The sequence below is a fragment of the Pezoporus flaviventris genome, unplaced genomic scaffold (genome assembly GCF_033815535.1).
Source record: "Pezoporus flaviventris isolate CSIRO_AGI_PZ_B2104156 unplaced genomic scaffold, CSIRO_AGI_Pfla_v1 ptg000043l, whole genome shotgun sequence".
Lineage (NCBI taxonomy): Eukaryota > Metazoa > Chordata > Aves > Psittaciformes > Psittacidae > Pezoporus > Pezoporus flaviventris.
The window spans coordinates 1,743,589-1,760,446 of NW_026892591.1; the positions used below are offsets into that span (position 1 = coordinate 1,743,589).

Here is a 16,858-nt window from a genome sequence, read left to right on the forward strand (position 1 = left end):
AAAGGCAATTAACCAGCCTCCTAGACAGACCGGTCAGGCTCTCCAGCGTTCCCTTCCAGTCCACCACAGATCAGTACCGGTCCTAAAGCTTCAAGCGATGGCTATGGAAACCCCATCAGCCTGTAACTCATCCTGTCACCCCAGCGGGAGCTCCGCCGCCGTCCTGCCCGTCCCTGCCTGCCACAGACACGTGCGGGAGCCCGGCAGGAGCTGGCAGCGGGATCCCCAAGGGTCCCATCCGGACCCGGTGCTGGACCGTGCTCCTCCTTGCCCGCAGGGGGCGCTGGAGCTTCGCCGCTACAGGCCCTCGGCAAACCGGGTATGGGAGCAGGGCGCCGGGACGGGACTGACACCGGGCTCTGCTGCACCGCCGCTCTGCAGGACCCGGAGCCCCGCGCTCGCCCGCCGGTCCGGCGGCTGCTTCCCCCGCTGCAGGCCCCCGGTGCGCGGCCGTGCAGCCTCCTATCGCCGCCAACCATAGAGCCGCGGCGGGGCAGAGGGCCACGGCTACGCCTGCGCAGGTACCGCCCCCTCGGCCGGCGCCGCCCTATAAGAAGGCGGCTGTTGACGTCAGCGCTCTCTTCCGCCCGCTCTGCGCTCGCCAGCGAGACAGGGCCGCCGCCGCCGCCGCCGCCATTGCTGTGACCCCCCCGCCCCAGAGGATCCGCCGCCATCCGCCGCCATGGTGAGCCCCCGCGCCCCGCCGCCGCCCCGCCGAGCTCCGCGGCCACCGCGCTCCTCGTGTCCCCGGCGATGAGTCCTGCGGCGGCAGGGCCCGGCCTGCCGGGGCTCCGGGGGGGACGGGTGGGGCTGGGCTCCGCGGCCCCAGCGGGGTCCTTGTCCGCCGGTGGTAGCGGGGCCCTGCGCCCGGCCCGCGGGGAGGGTGGCATTGGCGGTGATGTGGCACCGCGGCGGTGTTGACGCCGGGGACGGGCCTTTGCGCTGCCTTATGTAACGCTGCGGCCCGGGCGGGGGCAGCGCTCCGGGCTGTCACCCCCCCCCCCACACACACACATACCTCCAGCCGCGGAGCAGCGCCCAAGAGAGGGCTTGGGTTCAGGTGGGGGGGACGGGAGGACACCCCCTTCGTGGTGCTGCGGTTGGGAGGACGCGGAGCTGGGGGCTCACACTGCAGACCTGGGCCTTGCCGCCTGTGACGCCGGTGTCTGCGGTGCCCTTGCTGTGGGCTGTGGTGTAATGCAGGCAGAGCCGTTGTCAGTGCGGTCATGGCAGTTGTTTGGGCTCCCTGGAGTTGCCGGAGCTGTTTCTATACACCCCGTGTTATTCTCCCCCCCCCTTCTCTCGTCAAGGTGAACTTCACAGTAGACCAGATACGGGCCATCATGGACAAAAAGGCCAACATCAGAAACATGTCTGTGATTGCCCACGTTGATCATGGCAAATCAACCTTGACTGATTCTCTGGTATGCAAAGCTGGAATCATCGCTTCTGCCCGCGCGGGGGAGACCCGGTTCACCGACACAAGAAAGGATGAGCAGGAACGGTGCATCACCATCAAATCAACGTGAGTGCCCTCCCGCCGGGCTCCTCGGCGCTCCTGCAGCGTGGCCTGAGCTCACGGTGGGCTTTGAGTGCTCCGCTGGCGATGAGAGGGGTGAAGACAGCGTCAGGCTTTGTCTAGGCTAGTTCAGAAGCTCATCTCTTGAGGATTACTTAATTGGGAGAGAGAGTATTGAGTAGCTTCTGGTGAATCATAGAGCATCACCTTAGTGGCCACTGGGAAGTAGATGTACAGCAGGAGCTTCAGCCTTCCATTTTAGCCCTGGAACTGTTGGATGTGGCTGGTACCCATTGAAGTCCTGTGGATGCTGTGCAGCGACTGTCTTGGGAGCACCTCTGGTCATGTACCTTGTGGCTGTGTTGCCACAGGCAGTTTTATGACCCTGATGGGCATGGAGAGAGCTCAGAAAGGTGGTTGGGCCTTGTAGGAGAAGGGTAGTTGCTTGATTGGAAGAAATGGAACCCTCTTTGGGTATTTCATATTGCAGAGAGTCACAAGAGGTTATGGTTTCAGAAGAGGTCCTGGTGTCAGAGGGCCACAGGAAGGGCAGATTTTAGCCTGTGCTCCTGGTTATCTCCCACACTGGGAGAGATCCTTAGACTCAAGCACAGCTGTCTGTCTGCAGTAAAAGCCTGTTTCTAAGCTGTAAGGAGAGGTAATGTATACGTGACAATTTGAATAATGTTTCTTTCATTTCAGAGCTATATCCCTATTTTATGAGCTCTCTGAAAACGACTTGGCCTTCATCAAGCAGAGCAAAGATGGTTCTGGCTTCTTGATCAACCTCATTGACTCTCCTGGGCACGTGGACTTCTCTTCAGAGGTTACTGCTGCTCTTCGTGTCACCGATGGCGCCCTGGTTGTTGTAGACTGTGTCTCTGGTAAGGGCTTCCGCAGCCATGTGCAGCTGGAGTGTGTGTCGGGTGAATTTGAAGCTGGGGATAACTGATTCCCCTGTGTTTGGCAGGCGTGTGCGTGCAGACAGAGACTGTGCTGCGTCAGGCCATTGCAGAGAGGATCAAGCCTGTCCTGATGATGAACAAGATGGACCGAGCGCTGCTGGAGCTGCAGCTGGAGCCAGAAGAGCTGTACCAGACCTTCCAGCGCATCGTGGAGAACGTGAACGTCATCATCTCCACGTATGGAGAAGGGGAAAGCGGCCCCATGGGAAACATCATGGTAAGTGGGAGCTGGGAGCACTGTGATTTGAGCTTATGTCCTGCAGTGGGAGGGAGCTGATTGTCTCCTTGGTCCTTCTTTGCTGTCCCAAGCGGAGAAGCAAGGCAAGAGTGCAGTAACGAAGATGCTATCCTACCCAGATGGGTGCTGGTTTGGAGCTCTGTTGTGCTTTCATCTAATATAACCTCCTAGTTCAAAGCTTGAGCAAATAAAGACTATAAACACAAGGAAGCATTTTCTCCCCTTCCAAAGGGGACTGTTGCTTTGGAGGCCACCTTCTTGCTCACATCTGTGATGGTGGGTGACATGAGACCTGAGGTTCCCATACAGCATCCCACCCCCAGCTCTCTTCTGAAATGGGAGGCCAGTAGGTGTTTGCCATTTCCTGCATCCCAAGCCCTGCTCCTGGGTGAATTCCTCAGAGCAAGCTGGACTGTGGGCTGGAGGCTCCTGCTTTGTCCCCATTGAGCACTCGCCACATGCTGCTGGCTTTTCTGTACTGCTCATCCTTCCTCTGAAGGACAGGAGTGTTCCCTGCACCCACACCAGGGCAGCTGCTGAGCCTGTTGAAGAAAACCCAACCTGGCTGTGCGATCCAAAGCTGAAGTGGAGGTGGGCTGGGATCTAATTGCAACCTCAGAGATGGCTGCTGTCATAGAGTGGCTCAAGAGCCCATTAGTCCTGAAGCTCCGCTTTGAACCTTTGTACTCAGTGCTGTTTGGGATGAAATGAGCTGATTGCAGTCACGTGCTGTGGCTGTTCCTCTGTAACCCAGCTCTGCTGTTGGTTCTCTTCCAGATTGACCCAGTGCTGGGCACAGTGGGCTTTGGCTCTGGCCTGCATGGCTGGGCCTTCACTCTGAAGCAGTTTGCTGAAATGTACGTTGCAAAGTTTGCTGCCAAGGGGGATGCCCAGCTGAACGCATCTGAGCGTGCCAAGAAGGTTGAAGACATGATGAAGAAGCTGTGGGGAGACAGGTGAAGATTGGTCTAATTCTGGATCAGCTTCGTGTGGCTGCAGCCTGATAGTGGGGGAGATGGGGAAGGAGGGAGGATGTGGCTGTGCCTGCTTAGAGCCCTGGCTCAGTCACTTGGGGTGTGTGCTAGCAAAGGGGGTGTTACCCATGAGTAGGAAACCCAGATAATGGGGAGGGGATGGTGACTGGCAACCTAAGTTCCGTGTTGCTCTGAAAACATGGGAGTGATGGAGGAAAGTATGAAGATGGTTTTTAGCAGCTGGCCTCAGCAGCCAGAACGAGCCACATTTCTGTAGCTGGGCTCTGTATTGATACTTGTCTGACTTGATTCTTTCTCCAGATATTTTGATCCTGCTACTGGCAAGTTCAGTAAATCTGCTACCAGCCCAGATGGAAAGAAACTGCCCAGGACCTTCTGCCAGCTCATCCTTGACCCCATCTTCAAGGTGAGTTCCTCAGTGTTCATCCAGGCTGGGGCTGTGCATGATGATGGAAAATTTCTTCACTTTGACCTGACTTGTCTGCTTGAAGAAATTGAAACCTCTGACACGTCTCGTTACTCCGTGTGGGCAGGGAAAGGGGTAGTGGGTGTTGTGCAGGCAGGTCTGTGCCTCTGGGTGGGTTCAGCTGGGTGATGAGCAAGGACAGAAATTCTCCTCAGAGACATGGTGCTGCTGCAAACTGGGTCATGGGCAGCATTCGTAACTGCTGCTGCTGTTCCAGGTCTTCAGTGCAATCATGAACTTCAAGAAGGAGGAGGCGGCTAAACTGATTGAGAAGCTGGACATCAAGCTTGACAGTGAAGATAAGGACAAAGAGGGCAAACCCCTGCTGAAGGTGAGACTGTGGGGAGGAGATGAGGGGTTGTGCTGCTCCAGCTGTGTTAAGTTACTAAGCAGCTCCAAACCCTGCTTGTGTCGGGAGGTGCTGTTGGAGGTGGAAGGTGAACTGCAGGTTGTGAACAGCCTGACCAGGTCTTGCTCCTCCGATCTCTGCTCAGGCCGTGATGAGGCGGTGGCTGCCTGCTGGAGATGCCCTGCTGCAGATGATCACCATTCACCTGCCTTCTCCTGTCACAGCCCAGAAGTACCGCTGTGAGCTGCTCTACGAGGGACCCCCTGATGATGAGGCTGCCATAGGTAGGACGAGCTGCTGCTTTGCTGCTAGTTATCTCTTCATATAAGTGCTCAGTGTTCCACCACCGTGTGGCCATCTCATTCTCCAGGCACACAGCTCGGTAGCTACTGGAATTCCTGAGTCTGTATCTGTTCTGGGACGGATCAAACATGCTTAACTAGCTCACAGATTTACTCCGGAGGGCTGAGCTAGCTGACTGGAGAGTAGATAGGGTGTATGCCAGAGGCTCATGCTGAGCTTTGTATTAATATAAAACATCTCTTGGTGATGTAATGGCTTTAAAGTGGCAGGGAAGATTGAGATGAGCTCTTAGGCAGAAGCTCTTCCCTGTGAGGGTGCTGAGGCACTGGCACAGGGTGCCCAGAGAAGCTGTGGCTGCCCCATCCCTGGCAGTGTTCAAGGGCAGGTTGGACACAGGGGCTTGGAGCAAGCTGCTCCAGTGGAAGGGGTCCCTGCCTGTGGCAGGGGTTGGAGCTGGAGGAGCTTTAAATCCTTTCCAACCCAAACCATTCTGTGAGATCTTTCTCTCTGCTTGGGCTGTCCAGAAGTCAGCAGCCTGGGACAGTAGTGGGTGCATGTCTTGTGTTGATACTTGGGGGGTGGGGGGGTACAGGGGATGTGTGCCGGGTACTAGAGATAATACTGAACCAGGCTGACCTCTCCTTCTCCCAGGTATTAAGAACTGTGACCCCAAAGGCCCCCTGATGATGTACATCTCTAAAATGGTGCCAACCTCTGACAAGGGACGTTTCTACGCTTTTGGTCGTGTCTTCTCTGGTCTCGTCTCAACTGGCTTGAAAGTCAGAATCATGGGACCAAACTATACACCTGGCAAGAAAGAGGATCTGTACCTGAAGCCAATTCAAAGGTCAGTCCTGGCTGGGATGTGCTTGGTGCTTCAGATTTGTGGTTCTAGTGCTATTTTGTGTCTTTTCTTGCCTCTGAGGTGCTTGGCCCCGGCTTCAAATCTGATGCTGAGCTCCAGGATCCTGCCTGGTGGGACCTTTTCTGTCAGACTTCATTAAAACAGCCTTCTCTCTCACCAGGACCATTCTCATGATGGGCCGTTACGTTGAACCCATTGAGGACGTGCCTTGTGGAAACATAGTTGGTCTGGTTGGTGTTGACCAGTTCCTTGTGAAGACTGGAACCATCACCACTTTTGAGCACGCTCACAACATGAGAGTGATGAAGTTCAGCGTCAGCCCTGTTGTGCGTGTGGCTGTGGAGGCCAAGAACCCAGCTGACCTGCCCAAGCTGGTGGAGGGACTAAAGCGTCTGGCCAAGTCTGACCCTATGGTGCAGGTGAATGTCCAGAATGGTTTTGGGGCCAGGAGGAATCCTGGTGCTGCTGGCACAGGAGGCTTGGCTTTCAGTGGTGATTGTGCTGGTGGAGAAGTCTTGAATTGAGCATTGGTCCCAGCCCGCTGGAGTGGGAGGGAATGCGGTGTCCCACCTTGGGGTGAGACCAGATCATCCTCAGGTCAGCAGAAAGAGCATCTAAAAGCAGATCTGAGAGTCAAAAATCAGAGACAATCACTAATGTTTTAGGAGCAAGAGATTTTGTTGCATTGCAGCCAGAAGCTTCACCTGCTGCATTAATGGTCTTTTCAGTGCATCATCGAGGAGTCCGGGGAGCACATCATCGCTGGCGCAGGGGAGCTGCACTTGGAGATCTGCCTGAAGGACCTGGAGGAGGACCATGCCTGTATCCCCATCAAGGTAGAGGGGCTGCGGTGGTCAGAGCCCTCGGTGAGCTGTGGTCTGCTTGGTGGCTCACTGCTGCTCCCTGCTCTCTGTTACTGCAGAAATCGGATCCTGTTGTGTCCTACCGCGAGACAGTCAGTGAGGAATCCAACGTGATGTGCCTTTCCAAGTCCCCCAACAAGCACAACAGGCTCTACATGAAGGCCCGGCCCTTCCCTGATGGCCTGGCTGAGGACATCGACAAGGGGGAGGTCTCTGCCCGTCAGGAGCTGAAGCAACGAGCTCGTTACCTGGCTGAGAAGTACGAGTGGGATGTCACCGAGGCCAGGAAGATCTGGTGCTTTGGTCCCGATGGCACCGGCCCCAACATCCTGACTGACATCACCAAGGGGGTGCAGTACCTGAATGAGATCAAGGACAGCGTAGTGGCTGGCTTCCAGTGGGCAACAAAGGAGGTGAGGGAAACCCATCACACATGGGGCAATGTATGTGTAATTTGAAAGTGTATTTTAGGATAAATGGAACAGGGTGACTGGGTTGGAGGTCACTTCAGACAAACAACCTCCAGACAAAAAGCTTTCTCCCAGCACTGTGGAGAAATTCCATCACAGCAGCATGTGCTTCAAATCTGAAAGAGCTTTTCAGAGCAAAGTGGAGCAGCAGGGACAGAACCTGCTGAGATGAACAACAGAGCTGGCATCCAAAGGAAATGAGGGGTGCTCTGGGAGGCTCCATAGGGATCTGGCCTGCCTTACAAGTTACTTTCATGGGACTAGGCAAGAGATGACTCTGAAATTAGTTGGGAACAGCAACAGGAGCAGTTCTTCTCCAGTTTAGATGCCAACAACTTGGGCTTTTTTCCCCATTTATGTGGAAAAAAATTACTTTTCCTGGCCAAAAACTTGGGTTGCAGCATCATAAATGTATGTTGGTGCTTCTGCTGCCAACGTGAGCCATTGAGATGAGGGATGAGGTGCTGGTGGGAATGGTTCTGGTGCTTGAAGGCTTCTCTAAAGGGCTGTGGCTGTGCCTCAGGCCAGGTACAGCTGGTTTGGAGCTCCTGGGTGAGGAAGACCACTTGATAAGTGGCTCTCTGGCCCTTCGTGCCCTTAGAACTGCTTCCAGGGAATGCCCATAAGCTGAGGGGCCGGAGCATCCTGGTTGGGAGCACAGCTGTCCCCAGAACGGTGGTGTCTGAGCCCTTGCTCTGCTTTTCCAGGGTGTCCTGTGTGAGGAGAACATGCGTGGCGTGCGCTTCGATGTGCATGATGTCACCCTGCACGCCGATGCCATCCACCGTGGAGGCGGGCAGATCATTCCCACTGCCAGGAGGTGCCTGTATGCCTGCGTGCTCACTGCCCAGCCCCGGCTGATGGAGCCCATCTACCTTGTGGAAATCCAGGTGAGGAGCATCCCCTCAGGCCAGAAGATACTGGAGAAGGACGTGGCAGTGGGTGGCCTGTGATCCTGACCCTTTTCTCTCTGTTGCAGTGCCCAGAGCAGGTGGTCGGTGGCATCTATGGGGTGCTGAACAGGAAGCGTGGCCACGTGTTTGAGGAGACCCAGGTGGCTGGCACCCCTATGTTCGTGGTCAAGGCCTACCTGCCTGTCAATGAGTCCTTTGGTGAGTGCTGCTTCTGGGGACTCGATCCCAGCCTGGAGTGGGGGCATCCCGCATGTCACTGTCTGACCACAGCCATCATTGAGTCATTTCAATTAGAACATAACCTTTGAGATCATCAAGTCCAGCTGTTAATCCAGCACTGCCAAGTTCGTCACTAAACCGTGTCCCTGACCACCACATCTACACGTGTCTTAAATCACTCCAGGGATGGTAACTGCTGGAGTGAGTCCAGAGGAGGCCATCCATGAAGATGCTGCGAGGGCTGGAGCAGCTCTGCTCTGGAGCCAGACTGAGAGAGCTGGAATATGATGATAAGGTCTCCCTGGAGCCACTTTTGTCCAGGCTGAACAAGCCCAGCTCTCAGCCTGTCCTCGCATGGCTGTGTAGTCTTTCTGTCTCATTTTTGGCCCTCCTACTGACCCCCTCGACAGCTTGTTTGTAGAGCATGGACCAAAACTGGACACAGGTTAGACAGAAACCTTAAAGGCTAGATTGGATGTGGCATGGAGCAAGCCGCTCCAGCGGAAGGTGTTCCTGCCTGTGGCAGGGGGTTGGAACTGGATGAGTTTTAAGGTCCCTCCCAACCCAAACCATTCCATCCCCATCTTGGAGCCCCCTGATGCGTTGACCCCGTCTCCCCCAGCTCTTCCTTTGGGTGTCGTGTTGGTGTCCCTGTGGGTCCCATCTCCCGGGGGGTGCAGGTTCTCACTCTGTCCTCTCTCCCTGCAGGTTTCACAGCCGATCTCCGGTCCAACACTGGGGGCCAGGCCTTCCCCCAGTGCGTCTTCGACCACTGGCAGATCCTCCCCGGGGACCCCTTTGACAGCGCCAGCCGCCCCAGCCAAGTGGTGGCCGAGACCCGCAAGCGCAAGGGCCTGAAGGAAGGAATTCCAGCGCTGGATAACTTCCTTGACAAGCTCTAATCAAGCTCCTTGGACTCTGGGAACAGGGAAGGGAGGGAATGAATTAATGAAATTAGCAAAGGGGTTTAAACGCTCGTCACCGCCATCTCTTTGCATTTAATTGAATGGGTTTCATAATGATTTTGAGACTTGAAATGAGGAGGAAAAGGATTAAAAAACAGCCTTATAGGTTTCGGTGTTGCACATGCCTCATCTCCGCCATTGGAACTAAACCATTTCCACTCGGATTTGCCCAATTCTGTATTTATTTGACTCAAAAACGATACAAAGCCGGTTTGGGGGGTAAGGGGGTGTGAATCCATGTAAAATGAGGGGGGGGGTTGGGGGAAGGGCTGCAGTGTGACTGTCGGTCGTGACTATCGCCGCCTGTATTAGTGCCACTGGAATTAATAAAATTGGATCATGATTAAAATTGATAAGGGGCTCCTTTTGGGATTGGGGGGGGGGGGATTTTCCGCTTTAATAGGGCGCCCCCTTGCGGTCGGGAGGACTAGGGTTGGATGGGCAAGGCGCTTTCCATGGTGGGCGGGACGATGCCACGGCGCTCATCCAATGAGCTCCGTCCGTTCTCTGAGCGGCGTCCCCTCCCGCCAATAGGCGGGGCGGGACGTCGCTCAGAGGATGGGCGGAGCCAAGCGGCTGTGGTGGAATGTGGCGGCGGCGACGCGGGCGGCGGCGGCCCAGGTTTGGGGCGTTGGAGGGGGGGGAAGGATTATGAGGGCTGTGGGGCTGAGGTTGTGGGGCGGGATGGGGGGGTTGAGGTCTTGTGGGGATGGGAGAGAGGGCGGGGGGTTGGATTTGGGGGGTTGGAAGTGAGGGGTGGGGCGGGGGCTGGGCCTGTGGGGTTTGGGGTATGGGGGGTTGTGGGGCTGGAGGAGGTTGTGAGGGATGGGGGAGATCGGGATGAGGGGATTGTAGGGGTGGGAGGGGATCGGGATGTGGGGCTGTGAGGGATGGGGCGGGGGGGGTTAGGTCTGTGGGGTTTGGGATATGGGGGGTTGTGGGGCTGGCGGAGGTTGTGAGGGATGGGGGGGATCAGGATGAGGGGGTTGTGGGGCTGGAGGAGGTTGTGAGGGATGGGGGGGGCTGTGGGGCAGGGAGGGGATGGGGAGGATCGGGATGAGGGGGTTGTGGGGCTGGAGGAGGTTGTGAGGGATGGGGGGGGCTGTGGGGCAGGGAGGGGATGTGGGGGATCGGGATGTGGGGCTGTGGGGTTGGCTGTGGCAAGGGGGTGGGGGGGCTGCCTGCAGTGACAGGCTTGGGATCGAGCATGGCCATGGGGTCACAGCCACCGGCCCTGCTCCTTCCTGTCCCTGCATGGTGCAGGGGCGTGATGGCACCGGGGGGTTGTCCCCAGGACTAACCCCCTCCATCCCCATAGCACAGCAGTGGGGCTGCGCTGCTTCAGGGCTCCTTCCCCTCGGTCCCCCTGTGCCAGGCCCTGCCCCGAGCTGTCCCCAGCACCGCTGCTGGTGTTGGTGCGAACCCCCCCCCCGTCCTGGTGCCGCAGGTGCTGATCCCCGGCTGCTCCCAGCGCCCAGCTCCGCTTGCAGGGTCGGGGCAGCTGCAGCTCCGCAGCCATGTCCACCTTCCGGCAGGAGAGCGTGGAGGACTTCTATGAGATGGGGGAAGAGCTGGGCAGGTGAGTGCCGGCCCCTCTGCGCTCTGGGGGCTTCCGTGGCTGCAGCCCTCCCTGCCCGAGCATCCTCACCGCCTACTGCAGCGCCCGTGGTGTCCCTGTGCCACCTCTGTGCTATGCAGGCAGTGGGGCTGTGGGCAGAGCCAGGCACCTCCAGCAGCTGTGTATTAACAAAGGAAGGTGTTAATTCACGTTAAACTCACTGCTATACGTGGGCAGGCCCAGCAGAGCTCCTGTCCTACCCGGGTTTGGCCAGGCCCCTTGCTGCTGCCTGGCTCTGCGCCCGTGGGACAGATCCGGGGTGAATCACTGCCTGAAAATGGGATTTAATCATCGGGATGGAGAGGCTGCGGGGGAGGGGGGGGGTTAGGTAAGGGTGGGCTGGGTTTGGATCCTCCAGCGCTGCCTCAGCTGCAGCAGGAGTCAGGGTCTGCCACAGCCGTGGCCCCAGGGCTCCCTCGGGTGCTGCTTCCCAGGCCCTGGGAAGGAATTGAGCAGTGGGAACATTCTGGGTGGCTTTAGTGTTTGTTCCTTTAAAAGGGGGGAGCTTCTTTGCTTTGCTCTGGGTCCCCTTCCCTTGGGGCTGGAGCTGCATCCAGCGGGAGCCCTAGGGATGGATGTGGTGCCTGGGGGCTGGATCCCACCTGGGCAAGGCTGGTCCCTGCCCTGGGGGGGCTGTGGGTGGCCCTGGTGATACAGGGATGTACAGAATAGTCTTGGGTCCGGGCGCCACAGAGGCTGATGACGGAGGCTGGTGACGGGACCACACGTCACCGTGCGCTGGTGGGGATGGCCAATGGCCGGGGCAGCGGGGAGGGGACAGGGCAGCCCTGGGAAGTGGGATGGATCTGTCCTAGGGGGAAGTCATTGAGGGATCCTTGTGCGTCCCAGCAGAGGGGCCATGGGGAGGGCTCAGCTGGGGCACAAGGGACGAGGGTGAACTCCCATCCTCGTACCGGTGCTGACCCCGCTGCCCAGCACACACCAGCACAATGATCCTCTCCTCACCTCCTCCCTGCATCCCGCAGCGGGCAGTTTGCCATCGTACGGAAGTGCCGGGAGAGGAAAACGGGCCTGGAATACGCGGCCAAGTTCATCAAGAAGCGTCGGCTGTCGTCCAGCCGCCGTGGCGTGAGCCGGGAGGAGATCGAGAGGGAGGTGGACATCCTGCGGGAGATCCAGCACCCCAACATCATCACCCTGCACGACATCTTCGAGAACAAGACGGACGTGGTGCTCATCCTGGAGCTGGTCTCGGGCGGCGAGCTCTTTGATTTCCTGGCTGAGAAGGAGTCCCTCACAGAGGAGGAGGCCACTCAGTTCCTCAAGCAGATCCTGGACGGGGTGCACTACCTGCATTCCAAACGCATCGCCCACTTCGACTTGAAGGTGAGGGCTGGGACATGCAGGCACCCCGAGCTCGGCAGCTGGGGAGCAGCGATGAGGATCCAGGCTCCTGTGGAGCTGGCTCTGGGATCTCTCCCTGCCTGAAGTGTGTGGGGTAACCGCCGGCTCCTCTGCCCCCGCAGCCAGAGAACATCATGCTGCTGGACAAGAACGTGCCAAACCCTCGGATCAAACTCATCGACTTCGGGATTGCCCACAAGATTGAAGCTGGGAATGAATTCAAGAATATATTTGGGACCCCGGAGTTTGTAGGTGAGCTCCGGCTGGCGGCGTTCCAGCGGGACGCCAAAAGCTTTGGCTTAATCCCAGGGAGATGCCCAAAGCCATGGTGTGTGTTGCCAGGGGGAGGTCATGGGGAAAGGCTTCTTTCCCCCGGAATAATGCTGTTTTCTTTCCTCTTTCCTTCTAAAGCCCCAGAAATCGTCAACTACGAACCCCTGGGGCTGGAGGCGGACATGTGGTGAGTGAATCCCCTCCCTGTGGGTCTGCCCTCCTGCTGAACATGCAGGGAGCTCTGCAGAGCTTCAACCTCATCTTCCTCTCTCTTCCAGGAGCATCGGGGTCATCACTTACATCCTGTGAGTATAGGGGGAGTCTGGGGCAGAGGGGCTCTGCAGGGCGAGTCCCCTACTCGGGCTGTCACCTCTCTGGGGTGTCACAACCTGCTCTCACCACAGGCTGAGTGGAGCCTCCCCCTTCCTGGGGGAAACGAAGCAGGAGACCCTGACCAACATATCTGCTGTCAACTACGACTTCGATGAGGAGTATTTCAGCAACACCAGCGAGCTGGCCAAGGACTTCATCCGCCGCCTGCTCGTCAAGGACCCCAAGTGAGAGGCAGGGAGCAGAGCTGGGGGTTACCTTGGGAGGGGGACGGTCCTTCCTGCCCCACTCTCTGTCTGTGGGCAGCTCCCACATCCCCTGTCCACAAGGAGTTTAGCTCTGAGCCTGCCTTTGCCCGTGCCTGTCTGCTGCTTGTTTATAAATCCTGTTTATCCCCCCACTTCCCTCGTGCTGCTGGTAGGATTTGGAAACCAAAGCTCTCCCCTGTGTCAGGCACGGCATGAATTCTGGGATCACCCTGAGGGTGCAGCAGCTTAGCTGAAAAGGAGGGAAAAGGCTATGGAAGGGGTGAAGGGCTCACCCAAGCACCCCGGAGCAGTGGTGCTGTGTGATCAGACATCAGGCAGGAGGTTCCTGCAGGCTCTTTGGGGTGTGTTTGCCGTGGGGAGGCTGCATGAGGCCAGGGAGCTGACGGCAGCCCCTGAGCACAGCGAGTTCATCTGGGCCCATCTGTGCCCCAGAGGTGCTCGGATCCAAGCTGCTTTTCCAGGACTTTGACAGGGAAAGAGGCAGTGAAGCCTCTGCCCCTTGGTCGCAGCCTGGCTGTCTTTGCAGGAAACGGATGACCATCGCTCAAAGCCTGGAGCACCCTTGGATTAAGGTGAGAACTGAAAGAACTGGCACTTTTTGGGTATCAGACACCCGAGAGGTCTGGGTTATGTGTTGCAGACCATAGGTGGGTGCTGCACCTCATGCCTGTGGCCATCCCTTTCCACAGGTGATCAAGAGGAGGAACGTCCGCAACGAAGACAGCTGCAAGAAGCCCGAGCGCCGCCGGCTGAAGACCACACGCCTGAAGGAGTACACCATCAAGTCCCACTCCAGCATGCCACCAAACAACACCTACATCAACTTCGAGCGCTTCTCCAAGGTCATGGAGGAGGTGGCTGCAGCTGAGGAGAGCCTCCGAGAGCTGGAGAGGAACAAGAAGTCCTTCCAGGAGGACATCGAGGCCCTGCTGTCCATCTATGAGGAGAAGGAGGCGTGGTACAAAGAGGAGAATGAGAGCATCAGCCAGGACCTCCGCCAGATCCGGCAGGAGCTGCAGAAGACGGAGGCCCTGAAGAAGCAGGCACAGGAGGAGACCAAGAGCGTGGTGCAGGTGGCCAACGGCCTCAAGAGGCGTTACCGAAAGCTGGAGAACCACTACGAGGCGCTGGCCAAGCAGGTGGCCTCGGAGATGAAGTTTGTCCAGGAGCTGGTGTGGTCCATTGAGCGCGAGAAGCTGCAGAGCAGCGAGGGCGACGGCAGCATCCGTTAGCTGGGCCGGGGCTGGCTGCCTGCGGGATGAGGTGGGATCGTCCTTCCTGAGCCCCCTGCTCACCCCAGGAGCCACTCCATCAACAGCCTCTGGGCTCGCAGTGGTGTGGGGGGGCTTGTGCCTCCCTGGAGACCCCCCCTGAGGGAGCTGTGGTTGTGCTCACCTGGGGTTTGGCTTCCTGCGTGCGGCTCTTGCTTGGCTTCACGTCCTTGTGCTCCCCTGGCTGCGCCCCGCTCCCGGCCACAGTGATCAGGGACCAGTTACCCCCATCCCACCCCGGGCCTGGCTCTTGGAGCTGCCTGTGGGGCTCTTGGTGAGGGGAGCCCTCTCTGTACCCTGGCAGCAGCTCAGTGCATGCCTCATGTGGCCCCCAGCACGCTGCAGCCCCATGGGTGACCCCGGCTGTCCCCTGTCCCCCAGGGTGCATTGTTCCCCCCTGCCCCAGCCCTCGGTCCCACGGGCACTCTCCCCTTTAACAGAATAAAGGTTTCTGTGCACCGGGGTGGCCGCCTTGGCTCCTGCCGTGGGAGGATGGTGGTGGGAAGGGGGCAAGGACGTGCTGTGCGGTAACAGCTCCTCTGCTGTGCCCACACGTGGTGTTGGTGCTCCTGTCCCAGAGGGGTTCCTTAATCTGGGAGGAGAAGGGATTGGTTTTGGGGCACGGGAATTCCCTGCGGGATTGGAGGGAGCTCTGAGCAGGTTGCAGGGTGCTCCCAGGCTGGAGGAGCACCCAGCTCCTCTTGCCTCAGACCATAGGGGAGTCCTGTGGGCTCCAATTGAAGCATGGTTCTGGGAGCTGGAGAAGGTCTATGGGATTTGGGGAGGCCTCTGGGGCTCAGGGAGGGCTCCAGGGTTTATGGGGGTTCCCTGCCCTTTTCCCCAGGGATCTCCCTTTGGCAGGGGATCTGCCAGATCCCGGTTTGGATGGGAACAGGGTGGATAAGGAACTGGCACCAATATACTTGGGGCCAGGAAGAGTCGATAAGCTTAGGGTGCAGCTGGTGGCTGGTGCGAGGGGAGCCCCAGCTCCCCCTGGGACAGGGGCACAAGGTCCCAAATTGCCATTTCCTCTGGGAGCACTGCAGGGTTTCCGGCTGCCCTCAGCCCTCTGCTGATGGAGCCAAGATTCAGCTGAACTTGATCTGGGGGAATCACCAGCCAAATCCTGGCGGATGCACAGCATCCCTCCGGCTTGCCAGCCCCCGTGCAGGGAGGCAGCAGCGGGTTTCCCTCCGGCTGAGCTCCGGGACTGGGGGAATTGCCCGATTTAGGCTTTATTTGCTGCTCTAGTGCTTCCCCCGCCCTGGCTCCTCTGGGTGGAGGGGACATGTCCCGTGTCCCATGTCCCGTGTCCCTGTCCATGCCATTCCTTGGGCAGCCCCATGTGCCACTGACGTCCCACCGGGTGTAGGTTTCATCCCAACCCATGGGGCACATGGGGCCAGGGATAATTTTAGTCTGACCCCATTTTTCCAGGCCAAGGCTCTTGGCACCCAGGGGTGCCGCATGGTGTTACCGCCTGGCTGGTGGCAGCTCCCGGCGCAGAGCAGGATTGGTGCCACGGCATTTGATCTGGAGTCCTGGATATTTGATCTGCTCTTACAGAACCAATTCGTCACCAGAGCCGGCGTGTGAAGGGATGTATGGAAATCCTATAGCGACAGTTGGTCCCAAGCTGTGCAAAGTTCACATAGTGCTGAGGCTTCCCAGCTGCTCCTCGTGCCACAGGTTCCTGTTTCATGCTCCCAAAGGCTCTTGGAAGTCACTCGCCATTCACCCCGGCCGGCACAAGCTTCTCCCTGCAGGTATGCTGCTCCGGAGGGGTGCTGAGGAGATCCTATCTTGGGCAATGGCCGAAGATAACACCAGAGTGTTTTAAAAGCAGGATTTGGGGTGGTTCTGGTGAGTTTTAAATTGCAGAGGGAGCTCAGATGGCTCCGATGCACCGGGTACCAGTGCAGAGGGGGAGAATACTGACTGCTCAGCGTGGAGGAAGAATTATGGGGGAGGCTGTGTCCAGGAGGCATACCCAAAGGGGATACCGGATTTCACCCACGTGACAAACCAGCACGTGCTGCCTCAGTTCCCCTCTCGGAGCTGGAGCCGGCACTGCCCTGGAATGTTTTATGCTCTCCGTGGGCAGGGAATACCAAAGTGCCTTTTTTAGGCTTCAGTTTCTGCCTCCTCGCAGCAGCGTGAGGGGAAGGGTTTCTCCCTTACATATCCTTGTGGAAGCAGACTGGGTTTGCACAGCTCATCAGGTGGTAGCTAAACCCATCTGGGGAACGCTGAGGGAAACCACATCAGAACTCACTGCAGAACGGAGCCAGGGCTTTGGGATTTTCCTACTGGGAAACAAGCAATGTAACAAAGTCAAATGGACTTACAAGGTACCAGTGACAGGTCACAGCTTTGCCACTGACGAACACCCGGCCCTGTAATGGTGTAATGAGAATGTTGCGGGTGTCTCCAGACACACGCATGTCACACATGAGGAAATCTGCCTCTTTATAGCTTGTGGAAGCGTGGGTGATGCCATCACTATTCCTGTTTTGTTGCTGGCTGCGGTGTTCCGTTCTGGCCAGACAATTGGAAAATCTCAGTGTTAACACGAGGAGGAGGTGGTTGGATCCTTCTGGT

At 57.8% G+C, this 16,858-nt stretch overlaps 2 protein-coding genes and 1 non-coding gene across 3 annotated transcripts; all 3 read left to right on the top strand.

Moving 5' to 3' along the window:
* Positions 1-616: 616 nt before the first annotated feature.
* Positions 617-9,295, top strand: EEF2 (eukaryotic translation elongation factor 2). The gene is made up of 15 exons (XM_061466833.1): positions 617-685; positions 1,311-1,525; positions 2,222-2,403; positions 2,490-2,701; positions 3,500-3,678; positions 4,018-4,123; positions 4,401-4,514; positions 4,678-4,816; positions 5,487-5,682; positions 5,861-6,119; positions 6,429-6,536; positions 6,623-6,976; positions 7,741-7,923; positions 8,013-8,145; positions 8,875-9,295. The coding sequence occupies exons 1-15, from the start codon at positions 683-685 to the stop codon at positions 9,066-9,068; spliced, it is 2,577 nt and encodes an 858-aa protein (XP_061322817.1). The 5' UTR covers positions 617-682; the 3' UTR covers positions 9,069-9,295.
* LOC133276316 (small nucleolar RNA SNORD37) lies at positions 4,158-4,226 on the top strand. The gene has a single exon (XR_009745822.1). It is a non-coding gene; the product is annotated as a small nucleolar RNA SNORD37 (small nucleolar RNA).
* Positions 9,296-9,664: 369 nt separating the features above from the next.
* DAPK3 (death associated protein kinase 3) lies at positions 9,665-14,720 on the top strand. The gene is made up of 9 exons (XM_061466864.1): positions 9,665-9,752; positions 10,579-10,710; positions 11,736-12,096; positions 12,237-12,366; positions 12,526-12,574; positions 12,666-12,692; positions 12,792-12,944; positions 13,513-13,558; positions 13,676-14,720. The coding sequence occupies exons 2-9, from the start codon at positions 10,649-10,651 to the stop codon at positions 14,216-14,218; spliced, it is 1,371 nt and encodes a 456-aa protein (XP_061322848.1). The 5' UTR covers positions 9,665-9,752; positions 10,579-10,648; the 3' UTR covers positions 14,219-14,720.
* Positions 14,721-16,858: the final 2,138 nt, after the last annotated feature.

Coding starts and splice junctions, on each gene's coding strand:
- EEF2 (XM_061466833.1), top strand. Junction 4,124..4,400: donor TCCTTGACCCCATCTTCAAG/GTGAGTTCCTCA, acceptor CTGCTGTTCCAG/GTCTTCAGTGCAATCATGAA. Junction 4,817..5,486: donor TGATGATGAGGCTGCCATAG/GTAGGACGAGCT, acceptor TCCTTCTCCCAG/GTATTAAGAACTGTGACCCC.
- DAPK3 (XM_061466864.1), top strand. CDS start 10,649: ATGTCCACCTTCCGGCAGGAGAGCGTGGAGGACTTCTATGAGATGGGG. Junction 12,575..12,665: donor GGGCTGGAGGCGGACATGTG/GTGAGTGAATCC, acceptor TCTCTCTTCCAG/GAGCATCGGGGTCATCACTT. Junction 13,559..13,675: donor TGGAGCACCCTTGGATTAAG/GTGAGAACTGAA, acceptor CCCTTTCCACAG/GTGATCAAGAGGAGGAACGT.